Source organism: Nymphalis io, chromosome 1 (genome assembly GCF_905147045.1).
Source record: "Nymphalis io chromosome 1, ilAglIoxx1.1, whole genome shotgun sequence".
NCBI lineage: Eukaryota > Metazoa > Arthropoda > Insecta > Lepidoptera > Nymphalidae > Nymphalis > Nymphalis io.
Window position 1 is genome coordinate 12,500,115 of NC_065888.1, and position 14,286 is coordinate 12,514,400.

At 34.2% G+C, this 14,286-nt stretch overlaps 2 protein-coding genes across 7 annotated transcripts in view; both read left to right on the forward strand.

Annotated features, from left to right (window-relative positions):
- LOC126770173 (uncharacterized) overlaps positions 1-3,703 on the forward strand; it is a 49,147-nt gene extending 45,444 nt beyond the window's left edge. For all 6 annotated transcript variants that reach the window (XM_050489416.1, XM_050489424.1, XM_050489407.1 and 3 more), the window contains 3 exons: positions 1,851-2,065; positions 2,140-3,154; positions 3,226-3,703. In XM_050489416.1, coding sequence (XP_050345373.1) covers positions 1,891-2,065; positions 2,140-3,154; positions 3,226-3,400 — 1,365 coding nt within the window. In that variant the 5' untranslated portion in view covers positions 1,851-1,890 and the 3' untranslated portion in view covers positions 3,401-3,703. The remainder of the gene's footprint in view (positions 1-1,850; positions 2,066-2,139; positions 3,155-3,225) is intronic.
- Positions 3,704-4,937: 1,234 nt separating this feature from the next.
- LOC126770678 (uncharacterized) lies at positions 4,938-5,565 on the forward strand. Its single transcript, XM_050490192.1, has one exon. It carries the CDS (start codon positions 5,007-5,009, stop codon positions 5,283-5,285), a length of 279 nt encoding a protein of 92 aa, XP_050346149.1. The 5' UTR covers positions 4,938-5,006; the 3' UTR covers positions 5,286-5,565.
- Positions 5,566-14,286: the final 8,721 nt, after the last annotated feature.

Below are 14,286 nucleotides of genomic sequence, written 5' to 3' on the forward strand. Positions count from 1 at the left end.
AATTTGTGTTTATAATTCATCTCGTGCTTAACGGTGAAGGAAAACATCGTGAGGAAACCTGCATGTGTCTAATTTCATTGAAATTCTGCAACATGTGTATTCTACCAAACCGCATTGGAGCAGCGCGGTGGAATAAGCTCCAAACCATCTCCTCAAAAGGGAGAGGAGGCCTTAGCCCAGCAGTGGGACATTAACAGGCTGTTACTGTAATGATATCAGCCATAAAACATCTCTGTGAAAAAATCCTAAAAGGAAAATCATTTTATGTGTAATTTATGGGTCTTTTATCCCTGGTATCCCTACGCATTATGGGGTAATCTATGTGAATATAAAATCCATCTAATATAAGTTGGATCATTTACTTTTGTAATGGTGAAAATGAGATTTTATGTTTTATTGTGTCCACACTAATATTGATAATACTAAAATAGGTTATGTTTGTGAGGTTGTAGGGGGTAATCTTTGGATCTACTAAACCGATTTTGAAAATTCTTTCACCAATAGAAAGCCACATTATTTGTGAGTATTATAGGTTATATATTAACTCAAAAAATAAAAAGACTTTTTCGTGGTAGTCAGATTTGCTAAGTCGGAAAATACGGTCGAACGAAAACGTTTATTACGAACGCTGCCTTAAAGATGAGAGATATATGATTGAGTTTCAGAGAAAAGTTGTAGAGCTTGATAATGCCTACAAAAAAATCAGCGACAGTATATGTCTAACTTTTATATTTAAGTCACAATAAGTAGTTTTTTAAATTAAAAAATAATTTAAATCATAAATTAATCATGACCAAACATGACCTAAATTATGGTCATGTTTATTGGTCATATTATCAACAATTATGAATTTTTATCAAAATAAGTAAACTTATCGACTCAAGTGTTTAAAACAAAAGACTTTTCCCTTTACTGCGTATAATTTGGACAAATCGTTAAAGAGATAATACGACATAGGTATGGAACTGCGACCGTGTCATAATCTATTGAGTTATACATCAAAGCTCGAATTTATTACAGATACATTTTATTTCTGATGCGGACCAACTTTCTTTCGTATTAAATACCCATAACGAAAACATACGCAGTTTCAAATACAATTTAGAAAGAATTATTTGAATATACAGCAGCAAGGTTCAGTATAAAACAAAACAGACTCCTGTATGTAATTCTAATAGACTATAAGATATAGTCTAATAGACGATAACACTAATGGTCAAAGATAAACCGTTTCAATACATTACATGATTACCGAGATTTATTCAGGCAATACTGCGATGACATGATGGCTAAAATGATATCGGAAAGATTTAATTTTATATCCCGAAACCAGCAAAAGTTAAGATTTGACAATATACATTTATGAGATGCTTTAAATAGGGATGCAAATGTAAATTCTGCAAATATTGGTCAACACGTTAACTTGCCCTCATCTTTCACGGGCTCGCCACGATACATGCGATAACATTACATCTAATATACAGAGAAACTTTGAACAATTGAAATAAACCATCAATTCAATCATGATCATTTCATTCACTCATTTGAAACCCGGTAATATAGCCAAATTGGCATGCAAATACAAACATACATACCTATGCAGTAAAAATATAACCCTCTTTGGCTGTTAGGAAATAAATTATAGCACTCATTACTAACCGAACCACACTCATAATTTAATCACAAGTAAAATGCTTACCCCGAACAAAGTGGGCCCACGTGCCCACTATCAGCTAGTTAACGATAATTTGATTTTAATTTTTATCGTTCTGTTATTCGACATTAAAGTAAATGAGTTCCTTAAAAGTTTAGATTGATAAAGTTTCATAGTGTAAGTTGCAAATATATAGACGCAGGCGCAGGCGGGGCGGGCGTGCGGCGCGAGAGTGCATGGCGTTGCTGTACCGCGCGACGCGGCTTAAAGACCGCGCGGACACGCACGTCTTCACCTTCGTGGTCACACGTTCCGTCACCCGCGAGCCCGACCGCGACGTCACCTCCAAGGACTTCTGTTGCTCGCACCAACGATGGGCCGTCGCGTTCAATCGCTCCGAGGCATCACTGGGTTAGTATAAAATATAATAATTCTTGTTTATATTTCAAGCAATATTTTAATAGATAAATATATTTTTGTTACAGGTGTTTACCTAGTATGGCGGGGTGTATGCGAAGGCATGCGAGTTTACGTCGACTTCACTTTCACCTTGCTTAGTCGTGACCACTTTACAGCAAACGAAGGTTTCTCCGGCAAGCAAGTTAGATTTTACGCGGGATGTGCAGCTCAAGGACGTGGACGATGCGTTTCACTTGCTGAACTCAATGCCAAGTTCGCGGACGCACGTGGTGAATTCCAGCTAGAACTGAGTATGTCACGTGTTCGAACGCTGTATTCATGGGAATTACGAGCTCCTCGTTTGGATACGCCACCAATAGCTTTTGCCGGATTTGATTGGTCAGTGTCTGCGACTGGCGGCGTCGGAAAGGAACCACTTACATTACGTCTTGTTAGACTATCTGGTGAGGGACAGCGTTGTCGTATCCGTTATGCTCTTGCTCTCGGCGAAGGTGAGAGACGTATACACTCTGGTCCTCTCGAATGCCTTTGTGACACAGAGGGTCGCACTCCACCGTGGACTCCTCGACCCCCTTATCGTCTTCTTCACAAAGGTGTTCGATTAATGGTAGAATTGGTATCAGCAAGAGCCTTAGCAGAGATATCGGTGTCTGTCGCTGGTCGTACTGCTACATGCTATGATCGAGATAAGCAGGCATGGGCATTGCGCTGTGACACGCATTCAGAAACAGTACGACTTCACATGCTTTATCGCGATGTTCACCATGTGCCGCGCAATCATCTACGCTATGTGAGTTGGTCAGCATGGTTAGTGCGTTCCGCTCCTGCTGCAGGTGAACCAGAGGCCGAAGAGTTACCCGGGGCCCCTTTCGAGAACTATTATGCCCAAGAGAGTGCGGACGAAGGACTTATGATGGAAACGGCTTTACGGGTTGATGAATTGTCCCGAACCGGGTGTCCATTTTTACATCCAGGTGGAGAACTTCAAGTGCGTCTTGAATGGACCGACACATATCTCCTTTTTCAAGCTACTTATCACGTTTATGATGACCTTTGTCGATTACATGCACATCAAATGAGGTAATATATATATATTTTGGTTTTTAATAGATACGTTGGGTAATCAAGTTAAAGAAATAATCGTATTTCAGACGCGAGATTGCTGCGCTACAGGCGGAGAATTACTCGCTCGAGCGACAGCTGTTCAGTTATCAAAAGAGCCTAGCTTATGCCCAGGCACAAGCCGGGGAGCCAGCGGTAGCGGAAACTAGTGGTCGCCGCTCGCCCGCCGAGCGGTCGTTGTCTACCGACACGGAGTATGCGTAAGGTGCGGGCTCTGGCAGCGTGTAGACACGTTGACCGCCTTCTACATGCCCACACTCGAGTCTTCTATCCTTTCGACTGATTCTGACGTTTTTGAGCGATTTATCTATTTTTCTAAACGTTTTATGGCGAACTGCGCCCTCGTCCGCACTGCTTCTCGCCGGTCGTCTGCACTCTCGCCGCTCGGGTCTATCGATAGCTGATTATTATATTCGACTACTTTTCTATTTATCTGTACATAAAATATATTTAGATATAATATATTATGTATATTTCTTAACTTAAAACTCGAATTCATATACTACGACAGTCGATTTATGAATAAAATAATTATAATATGATTTTGTTTGATTTATTAACAAGATAATAACCAAGAGTTGTTAATTTAATCATAGGCACATAAGACATAATAATTTGCATTAGTAACAAACACAATAATAATTATGGGACTTAATAATATTCAAATATAATTATGCTTACTAGCGACTTTTATATAAGCTTTATGAAAAAGCCACCAAAAAAATTTTCGTCCATTTTCAGCGAAAAAATATTTTTAAAAATTTACACAATATAAAAGATTGAGTATAATGATAAACAATAGAATTATTGAGTTTTTAAACAAATATAATGATAAATTTTATATTATAATTTTTAAGTTAAACGTTTAAAAAGTTTTGTTAATACCCCTTATTAATAAAAAAGCATAAAAACAAGTTCACAGTTTAAACTATAGTCTTACATAAAATTACAGTTTGTAAAGACTAAGATACTAAAATAAATAGACTACCTTTTTACTTTTATTAACTATAATATTTAATAATAATTATTAATAAAATCTTTTACCCTTGTATTTTAATGACGTTGCTGTGTGGTACGATATTTTGTTATAAGGAACAAACAATAAAAATTAGTTTATTTTTGATTATTGATTTAGGCAGTTTAGTACAAAATGATTAAAATTTTAATAGCAAAAACTTATTAATTAACCAAAAATTGCTTGGTAGTTCATGTTTACATTAATCTGTAATCGTGATTGATGATTACACGTCGTAATCGAAATCGTTAATAATTAATATACATTTTGCCTATGTCTGGCATTTGCTATCGTAATTCGAAATGTTATGCGAAATACAAAGAGGAGATTAACTTCAGAATTATTAGGCATTTCCAGATACTGTTATGTACTTATTATTTCATTTTTAATATGAAACGTTTCCTGTCGTTTTTACCAGTGTACAATTATGATATATAATATAACAGTAAATAATAAATATTCGTAGGTAAAACCTATTACTTTTACCGTGCTACACATTATTTTTATTTTGCTTTTTAGGAATATTCTGTTACGGTCGAGATCAATCCTCTTTAAAAATGTTTACGATATAGCTACATAGCTTTGCATATAATCTAATAAAAAGAAAGACGAGGCCATATGGTATGGTACCTGTTCCTGTCTTTTCCGAACGGACAGAATTGAAAAAGACAAACATCAATGTCAAAACTCAAAGGGTTTGACAATTATTATTTGTCATTGTCAAAGTCAAAACCACGCTTTGTTTGGGTAAATACTTGCCTATTATTTTAGTACCTACCTAAATAAATTATCAAAATGGCTCAAGGTAAAATGAAAGTCAAAAGTAAGTTGCCTTCGGGTGCCAAAAACAAAACAAAAAAAAACAAAGGAAAAGCCGTAACTAAAAGAAGCAACGCCCCAGTCCGTAGTAAGACTCAAGCAGTAGAGAAGAACAAGATGAAGGCTACTGTAACGAAGATGGTCAATAAAGCTGCTGAGCAGCAATTGCGGTCATTGGCGAAGGACACTCCGCAGCTGTCTGCAGCTCAGCAGAGAGTAGCCGCTGCTCCAACAGCGCCCGTGCCTTCAAAATAACCATATAACCTAAAATTATTTTGGCTGTGAAGTGAGGTGTCTCTTTTGCGTTGTTTTTATATAAATTAAAGTGCAATTTTTTTCAAGTATGTATAAGTTGCTTTATATTATCAAGATTTAATGAGGAAATATTGTTTATATGTAATGATATTTATAAGCTTAAATAACGATTTTTAAGCAAATAATGTGACATGGACATATGTATCCTTTTTAAAGAAACACATACTTCTACTATAATAATTGTAAGTTATAAATATAGGTAATATGTACTTTTAAAAATTTGTTAGTTTCTATTAAAGTATAAAAAATATCACATCATATTTATTAATCCCTTAAAATATAAAAGATTTATAATATAATATTATATTAATTAGTTAAACAATTACATTTCAACAGATATCGATGATTGAGTAGGATCTGAGGTAGGTAGGTATAATTCAAAATAATTTTAGGTAATAATAAAAGTCCTCCAGACCTATTTCGGCCGCGGTGGTCAATCTCAAGAGAGATTAGCCAACTGCGCAGGACATATTATAGTGTACAAGAGTGTGTGCAAACACAGGTGCAATCTATTACCTAACTCTCATAATCCAATACCACAGCAATCCGACATGACCGGAAAGAGTTCAGGATCAACTGATTTACGTACTTTCGGAGGCATTGGATTTTAGGTAACATAACACTTATAATAAGTTTGATTCTATATTTTACATAATATAAAAATATTTATTTATTAAATAATTTATTTATTTAATTGTTTTTGCACAACACAAAAGTGTATATATTTATGTATATTGTACTATGGTGTGCTTTATGCTGAAATTTTGACCAGGCAACCTTAAAAAATTAAATGGCTAGCAGAAACAGTTTATATAGATGTATAAACTATATCTACAAAAATTTAAGAATATATTTAATATATTTCTTGTAAATATTATAATAACTTATTATACTGGGTTTATTTGTTTCCAATCTTTTTTAAAAGGAGTATAGAGAGTAAGGATTTGTGCAAGCTTTTCTGGGCTATTACCAATTCATCAATTATTCTACTGTAAAATGCTGAATTGCTGTTTTACTATGGGCAAGTGAGTCTATGATTCCACTGGCACAATATTATATTTATAATCTATGGTTGGCAATACATTGAATGTTTAAGGAGTTGTGTATATTTTTTCAGTGTATGTTTTGGTGCACATACTGAGATGACTGATTTGCAAAACAATTATACTCTGTGCTGAATTGCTGTAAATAGAATATGTTCTATGATAGTATATGTATTTAAAAGATTATGCTTAAACTAAATATTTTAAAACCTCATTTAGTATTATGATAAGATACATTTATTTGCATAAGTATTATTTAAATTGAGGTCTAAGATAAATATATATGAATCAAACTAGGTAGCTACATACAAATGATGTCCGAGTGGAATGGTTTTTTGATAACCTGGACGAAACATGAACCAGCCCTCGTTTCATCAATTGAGGCAATAAAAATAGTGTTATGTCTATCAGAAATATTTTTTGCATTCTTCAAGGTTTTAAAAGGAAATAACACAAAGATATGTTAGTTGAAGTTCTACTACATGTGTATCCCCAAACCCACATTGGAGTACCATAGTTAAATTAGCTCCAAGAAGTGAGGAGGCTTTAGTCCACCTGTGAGATATTCATAGGTGTAATATTTTTACTTTACTTGTGTCGTTAATTTGTATATGATGGAAAATTAAAATAAACTTGTTTTTTTATGTAAAAGTGACCGTGGACACCTGCAACACCAGTGGGCTTTGCAAGTGCGTTGTCGGCCTTTAAGGAATGAATATTTTTTCTTGAAAGTTTCTATGTCATTTGTGTTCAGTTTTTACTGGTGGTAGGGCTTTGTGCAAACTCTCTGGGTAGGTACTACCCAATTATCGGATTTTCTACCGCAAAACAGCAGTACTTGGTATTTTTGTATTCCAGTTTGAAGGGTCAGATTACAGGCAGAAGGGACATAACGTCGCGTAACGCCTACCTATAGTATAAAAAAAAGTCGCCGGCGGAAGCTTGTTCCACAGAGTGGTCGTGCGAGGCCGGAAATGCCTTAAAAATCTCGCTGTTGTGGATTCAACAATTGATGTGTCAACGTTTTTGTCCACCTGTAGTTGTGAAATAGGAACTGAGTGTGTTTAAAAAAATGTTTTTTGTTTTTGAGAAGTCACTGACACAGGTTAATGTAATAAATAAATACATTGACTTTTAAGTAATGTTTTAGTTGTTTTACCAAAAAATGGTAGAATGAGTATTTATAAGAAAAATCTAATAAAATAGGCGGACGGGCAAAGGGGCGACCGGTGTTATGTGGTTACCAAAGCCCATAGATTTTGGCATTGTAAGAAATGTTAACCATCAACCTTGGGAACTAAGATGTTATGTCCCTTGTGCCTGGCTTACTCACCCTTCAATCCGGAACAAAACAATACCAAGTACTGCTGTTTTGCGGTAGAATATCTGAAAAGTGGGTGGTACATAACCAGACGAGCTTGCACAAAGCCCTGCCAACAGTAAATTAAATCTAATTTAACTTCTAAACATGCTATACTTAAATATACTCTATATTCATCGTTAATTTTGAGTTATTATAATGCGAAAGTTTTTTGACAGTCGATTAAGTAATTTTCCATGCATTAGAAAACTTCTAAAACATCAAAACTTTCTTTTTATAATATTATGCGTATAAATTATGATTATTGATATTCAAAATGCTCAAACGTCTATTTTGGGCTAACCTCGAAAATCAGAGAAGTCCGTGTTCTGGTTTTTCTATATATGGCTGTTTCAGTTCATTAATAAAATATCGACGTTGTACCCGTACGGTGTGATAATGTAATTGCCGCATGTGATTGGATAGCAAATTTATTTTTGTAATTGTAGTGAAATAATATATGGAAGTTTAATTAATTTTTAGATATTATTATTGTCATATATTTAATAAACATTTTAGTACCGAATTCTTCAGTCCATCAAACCATAACTTAATACAATATCTACAATTTAGAAAATAAAAAATTATTATACATGTGTGTGGACGTATGTAAATATCAGAAGGATTTTTGTTAAATATAAAAAAAAATATTTAACTTTATGTAATTGGTATTACATTAAAGTTCTTATATGTATATATTCTGCAATGTAAGCTCGTGTTCTTACTAAAATATCCTATAAATATTTATAAATAAATTTAAACGAAAACGAGCAACAGCCCATCAGTTATCTCGCGAGTGTACCAATACGGCAATCTTTATTTTTGGGCCAAGATTAAATTTTTTCCGAAGTCGACTTCACTGTAATTCGGTGAAGTTTGCGGTTTTTTATTTGAACTTATATTGCGTGTTGCGTATGTGGGTAACATATTCAAGGTAATGTCGCACGGTGAGTGAACGAGTATAGGGATGGTTCAATTTGTTTATCGTTTATCGATATCATAAATCTTTTGAAAATTAAACGTATAGATAAAAATGCTTGTAATTCTTACCTGACTGACAGAAAGGTTTACAGAAAAAGCTATAAAGTCGTTTTTATAATGTATTTAGTTTCTTTTCTCTAATGAATTAATATAAAAATATAAATACTTGAATACGTTTAATCAAAATAAATTGTTACTTTTAACATAGTATACAATCATTTATTTCAATACTTTTTTACTAATTTTCGCCCACGGCTTCGCCCGCGATTGTGTGATAAGGGAGGTGTGAGGTACCTTATGTCCTTTTCTGTACCCCTGACAACGTGTATGTAAAATTCGTATAATCGGTTGAGTTAAGATGTGAAAGCGTAAAAAACAAACTCAATTTCGCAACTAACTACATTATGTGGGTGTCAATTATTAGTGCTAAGTTATATTATCGATAACGATAGCGCAATTTATTAAAATCGCTACACTGGTCAAACGCGAGATGAGGGCATCAAGGGGTCGAGGAGGGAGAGGGGGTGATGCGCCGATTTCTCCGAATAAGATTAATAAATGCAGGCGGGGCGGGGGACACCGCGGCTAATGACACGACGCTGCAGATATTTTTTATCGCGAATTTAAAACAAACTGGTTGCGGCGGTAGCTGCCCCCTCCCGCGATGCCTGCGCCGGCGCTGCAACGCTCCCGTGCGCCCGCGCAACCGTCGCACCGATTGTCACACCTACTTAATGCTTTTGTTACGTAAATAGGTTAGCTTGTCACGCTTTACACGGGAGATGTTTCATGGTTGTCTATTTTAATTGGAAGTGATATTGACACTGTCATTTATTGTCATTTAAGAAAGATTGATACTGAAAAACGATAGAAAAAATGCTTATGTTTTTCGCTAAAATGATATAATTAAAAAAAATACATGATTGCATACTTCATTTCTAACTGTATGTCTGCTTTTAAGATAATGATAGATGCATATCTTAAGTAGTTTTAAATACTGTTCTTATACAATGCAAATGAAAAAAGTTTAGTTGTTGAGAATGAACTGAATATATATAAATTTACATAAACAATAAATAAAGTTAGTTTCCGCTAGTGTTAATTAAAGTTCTATAAGTCTAGATGCTAAAAGAGCACCAATGCGTATTCAATCTGAACTAGTTAGGGTTAACGGTCCCGCATCGTAGAGACACCGTTTTGTAAGGTTTTATGAAAAGGCAAGAGTAGCACAGATCTGATGCACGGTACGTTTTGTATTAAGGATGGAGCAAAGACTGTGAAGCTTATAAAGCTTTTAGAAAGGTGCAGGTGAAATGCAAAATATTGTTTAGATTTTTTCCTATTGTATATCATTAAAAAGTGCAATTAAATTTGAATAAAGATCAATATATATCAAATTGAAAATAATAAATTACATTTAAATTGTGACGGGTTACTTTTTTGAATCTGCTGTCAAATATATATATTTTTAATAGGAGGCCTTTGATTTCTACAAATATTTGTGTTTTTCTTATAAAACTTTTTATAAATATTATGTTGAACACAATAAAAGTTTTCACATACTTCAAATAAAATATACGTGAAAACGTAATATTACTTAATGTTCAACTATTCTCTTTCGTAAAGCGCGGGTGATGGCGTCGGGTCAAGAGACAGGCAGGCGCATCTATGATTTATGTGACTTGCATTGTTGAGCATATTACAGATATTTTAAGAACAAGGACCCGAAGAGTTTTACAAGAAACATTTACTTGAAAGCGTTTTTAGTGATTTGTACAGTATAAATATGTATACAAATATTTTTACACATATCTTTATTTCATTGTTATTGTGTGTTTTATTGTCAGGATCAATACGAATGAGGTGTTGCATTTAATTGAGGTACAATTTAAGCTTAAAACATGTACCAAAAAATGCTATGCTTTATCTCATAAAATGGTATATAATGGTATATGCTTTATCTCATTGGTATTGACGTGTGATTTGTTGCGTTTTAACTAAATAAATAAAAATAAACAGTTAAAATATACATTTTATACAAGCTGAATGGTGCAACTTAAGATTTTTATGTATTTTCTGTTTGTATATAATGATGGTGGTAGGTGCAGATCTATCTGGTTATTACCACCCACTATCATTATTATTTGCATTGCGCTGTTGTTTTGTTGTTTTACACAATGGTTGGCATTTATTTGGCAACATAGAGAATGACTATTCCTTTTTATAAAGCCAATATATATAAATCGAGATAAAATAATAACAGAGGATTCATTTAAGCTGTTTTACCCTGAGCTGTATATACCTATGTAAATTTTCATATACATAGTAGAAAATATTTAGAAAATTGAAAATATTTTTAATACCACTAGCATGCATATATTTATATATGCATATGTATGTATGTATGTATGTATGTATTATTATTATATGTGGTTAGTGGAATGTAGATATGTGTAGTTTATTAAATATTTAGCATCTCCTTTTTATATGTAAATGCACTTATCTGTTCTCTTACAAAAATTCTTTCACCAAAGGTTGTCTGTAAGAGATCGCTATAAGCGATAAGCTTTTGCGCATCATTTTTTATTTTTCTTTTCTTTGATTGTTTCCTACTTCTCTCATTATCTTATTTATATGTTGTGCAAGTGTTAAATAAATAAAAAAATAATTATTTTTTAAAGATTGGCGTGAGTGTAAAAGTTAAATCGATTTTAGAATTCAAAAAATTCGGTTGTTAGGTCTTGGAAGCATCTTATATAGCTGAAGGCACTTGCGATATTGTAAGGTATCGCATCATCAAGAAACATAAAATGAGATTTGAAGTAGTTACTTCCTAACACTAAAAGCTTCACCTATGAATTATTTTACGCGACGGAGAAACAAAAGACAACGTAAGGTTATCTAATAAAACATATTTAAAGTTCACAAAAATATAGTATTTACCCAGTGTAACAATTTTTGTGCTTATAGCTCCTATTCATACAAAACTATTTACAGCTATTGAATAATAAAGATCAAGACAGTTAGTATTATTTATCGTAGGTCCTTCTGACGAAGTGCTGTGCTAGGTCTGAGTATGTTAACAAAGGTTTCATACTTGGCGACAGAAGTCCATGTTGTGCGTGATCACTCGAAAAAGCGCGCGAATGTGCGAAACTGCACAATGATTCATTCGCACCGTCGCGCGTCGCTGTGCCAAGTAGCGCGTACACTCGCGCAGCAACGTTTCATGTGCTCTACGCTTTTTTCAACCACTTCTAACTTCAAAAATGGCGCACTTATAAAAATTTCAATCCAATATTTATATTCAAAACGAAATTCTATATTAACTTTTATCTTCTATTTAGCGTTCTCATGACGTTTTAAAGTTTTTTTATTGGTATTCATCTACATTATATATAGATAAAAAAATCTGTGCAAAAATTGCATGCTACTAGACCCACCACTTACTGCTTAAGTTGACCATTAAGTCATCGAGTATTAACACTATTAACTTACAAACTGCGTTCCTTAGCGGGAAAATTTAGTAACTTTTTTTGTCCAAACCTGTCATTTTAATTCATTCATCTCAATATTATTAAACAATGTTTTACTTGCAAAACCGATAGATGCTTTGAACTATTCCTTGAAAACATTTTTATTTTCAGTGATGTATGTATGATATATCCAAAGATCATAAGTTTAAATTACGGCAAGTACCAGTGAATTTTTACGTGCTTAAATTGTGCTCATGAATCATCTGATGCTCTAAATAAAATACATGAGTCAGATGAAATTCTATCCTATATGGCCGGGATTGTTAACTTCAAACCTTTTTATAACATGGAATAATGGTGTTTGTTACTGTAAATTAATTGATAAAATATATCTTACAATTTAATTACTAACTTTTTATAAAATCCATTTCGTTTATCCATTTGATTTTTTAATCAGTATCATCTGACCTGAGATAATCGTATGTGATATTAAAATTATCTGCGTTTTGTAAAATGGAGTCTATAAAATATTCTTAATAAAATATTTGTGATTTAATACGTAATGTAATACGATATTTGTACATTGACGCGTTGAAAATTTTTATTTTCACAAATCTAGAAATTAGTCTTATAGAGATAAGGCTCCGAGCGCTTTTATTCTTAGTCGTATTATAGAAAAGAAATGTTGCGAACAATTTTTTTTTACATAATACGACTAAAAACATGAAAAAAGGTTTTATTACTATTTTTTTATTATAAAGGAATGATGATGATATGCTCTCCTGATCGATTTCGATCAAGGTAGGAGAACAGCCAACTACGCATGAGGTATTATAGTGCTCAGATGTGTACGCAAAAACAGCTGCACTCTCTATTCAATCACTTTTATAATTTGATATGAATATAATTTGAGACCGACACGACCGGAGAGAGTTCAAGTGCAGGCTTTACATGCTTTGCAAGGCTTATGTGTGAGAATTTTTTAACAAAATAACGCAATAACATTATATTGTCCGAATTGGGTTTTGAACCCAGTACCTCAAGATTTTTAGCCTTATAAGTTAGCCACTTTATTTATCTATTCTTTATCTCGCTGGAAAAACGCTTTTACGTATTTTTCCCACATGAAGTGGGACATATGCCCGTATATGAGACTTGCCGGCGCCTAGAACTCCAGAGCATCGGAATACCCACTAAAAAACCAGCGGTACCCTCACCTGTGCATAATACCGTGACACCCCAACGGTTAGCCCGCCTATTCTTTTCTAGTTGGGTTTCCGGGGTACAGAGAACCCAACTAGCCCTAGCGGCGCTTACGGCGGCGGGAAAAGGTGCGCATAGCGCCGACGCCTCCTCCTCGGTCTTCTTTGGCGGATCGGATCAGCGGAGGCACTTTCCTCACATTGCCGCTCTGCGGCCTCCTTCTGAGACATATTATAAGTTAGACACTAGACCAACGAGGCGGATAGTCCTAACAACCTGTAAATGTCTAACTTCTAGACAAAGGCATCGTAAGACAAGACTCCTTCTGCTAAGGAAAAGGGTTAAGTAATATAAGATTTACTTGCAATATCAGCTGTTGAAGTCAAATGTATTAAATAAAAATACATATTGAACAAAAAATGGTCTATTGAATTGTTATGAAAGCAAAAATGTACAGACAACCGAATAAAGTAGCAAACAATTATACAAGGTGTTTATTTTTTTAATTAAAGCGTGCGCGTTGATGTCTTTTCTAAACATTTTGATTTAGTATTCGTTTTTCTCACATTTGTCTTTGTTTTTGTGTAATATATTATCAATAGGTACAATTTTGTTATAAAAATATTTATTATCATAAAATAGAATATTTTTTGTGAGCATCAGTCCGAAATTTAAGTTCATTTACACTTAATTTCCGTCCGTCTGCGCCCGAGTTCCATGACAGCGGCGATATCGACGGGAGACAATAAATCCGGTTCTGCAGCCGCTGCAATTAAACTAGTGTCGCGACGGGTTCGCGACCGTGCGAAAGTGAAGCCGGGAGACCGAGGCGGACGGCGGGGTGACGAAAGAGCGAGCGAGAGACAGAGTGAGAAGGA

Bases quoted from the DNA above. Each gene is read 5' to 3' on its own strand.
- LOC126770678 (XM_050490192.1), top strand. From the start codon at position 5,007: ATGGCTCAAGGTAAAATGAAAGTCAAAAGTAAGTTGCCTTCGGGTGCC.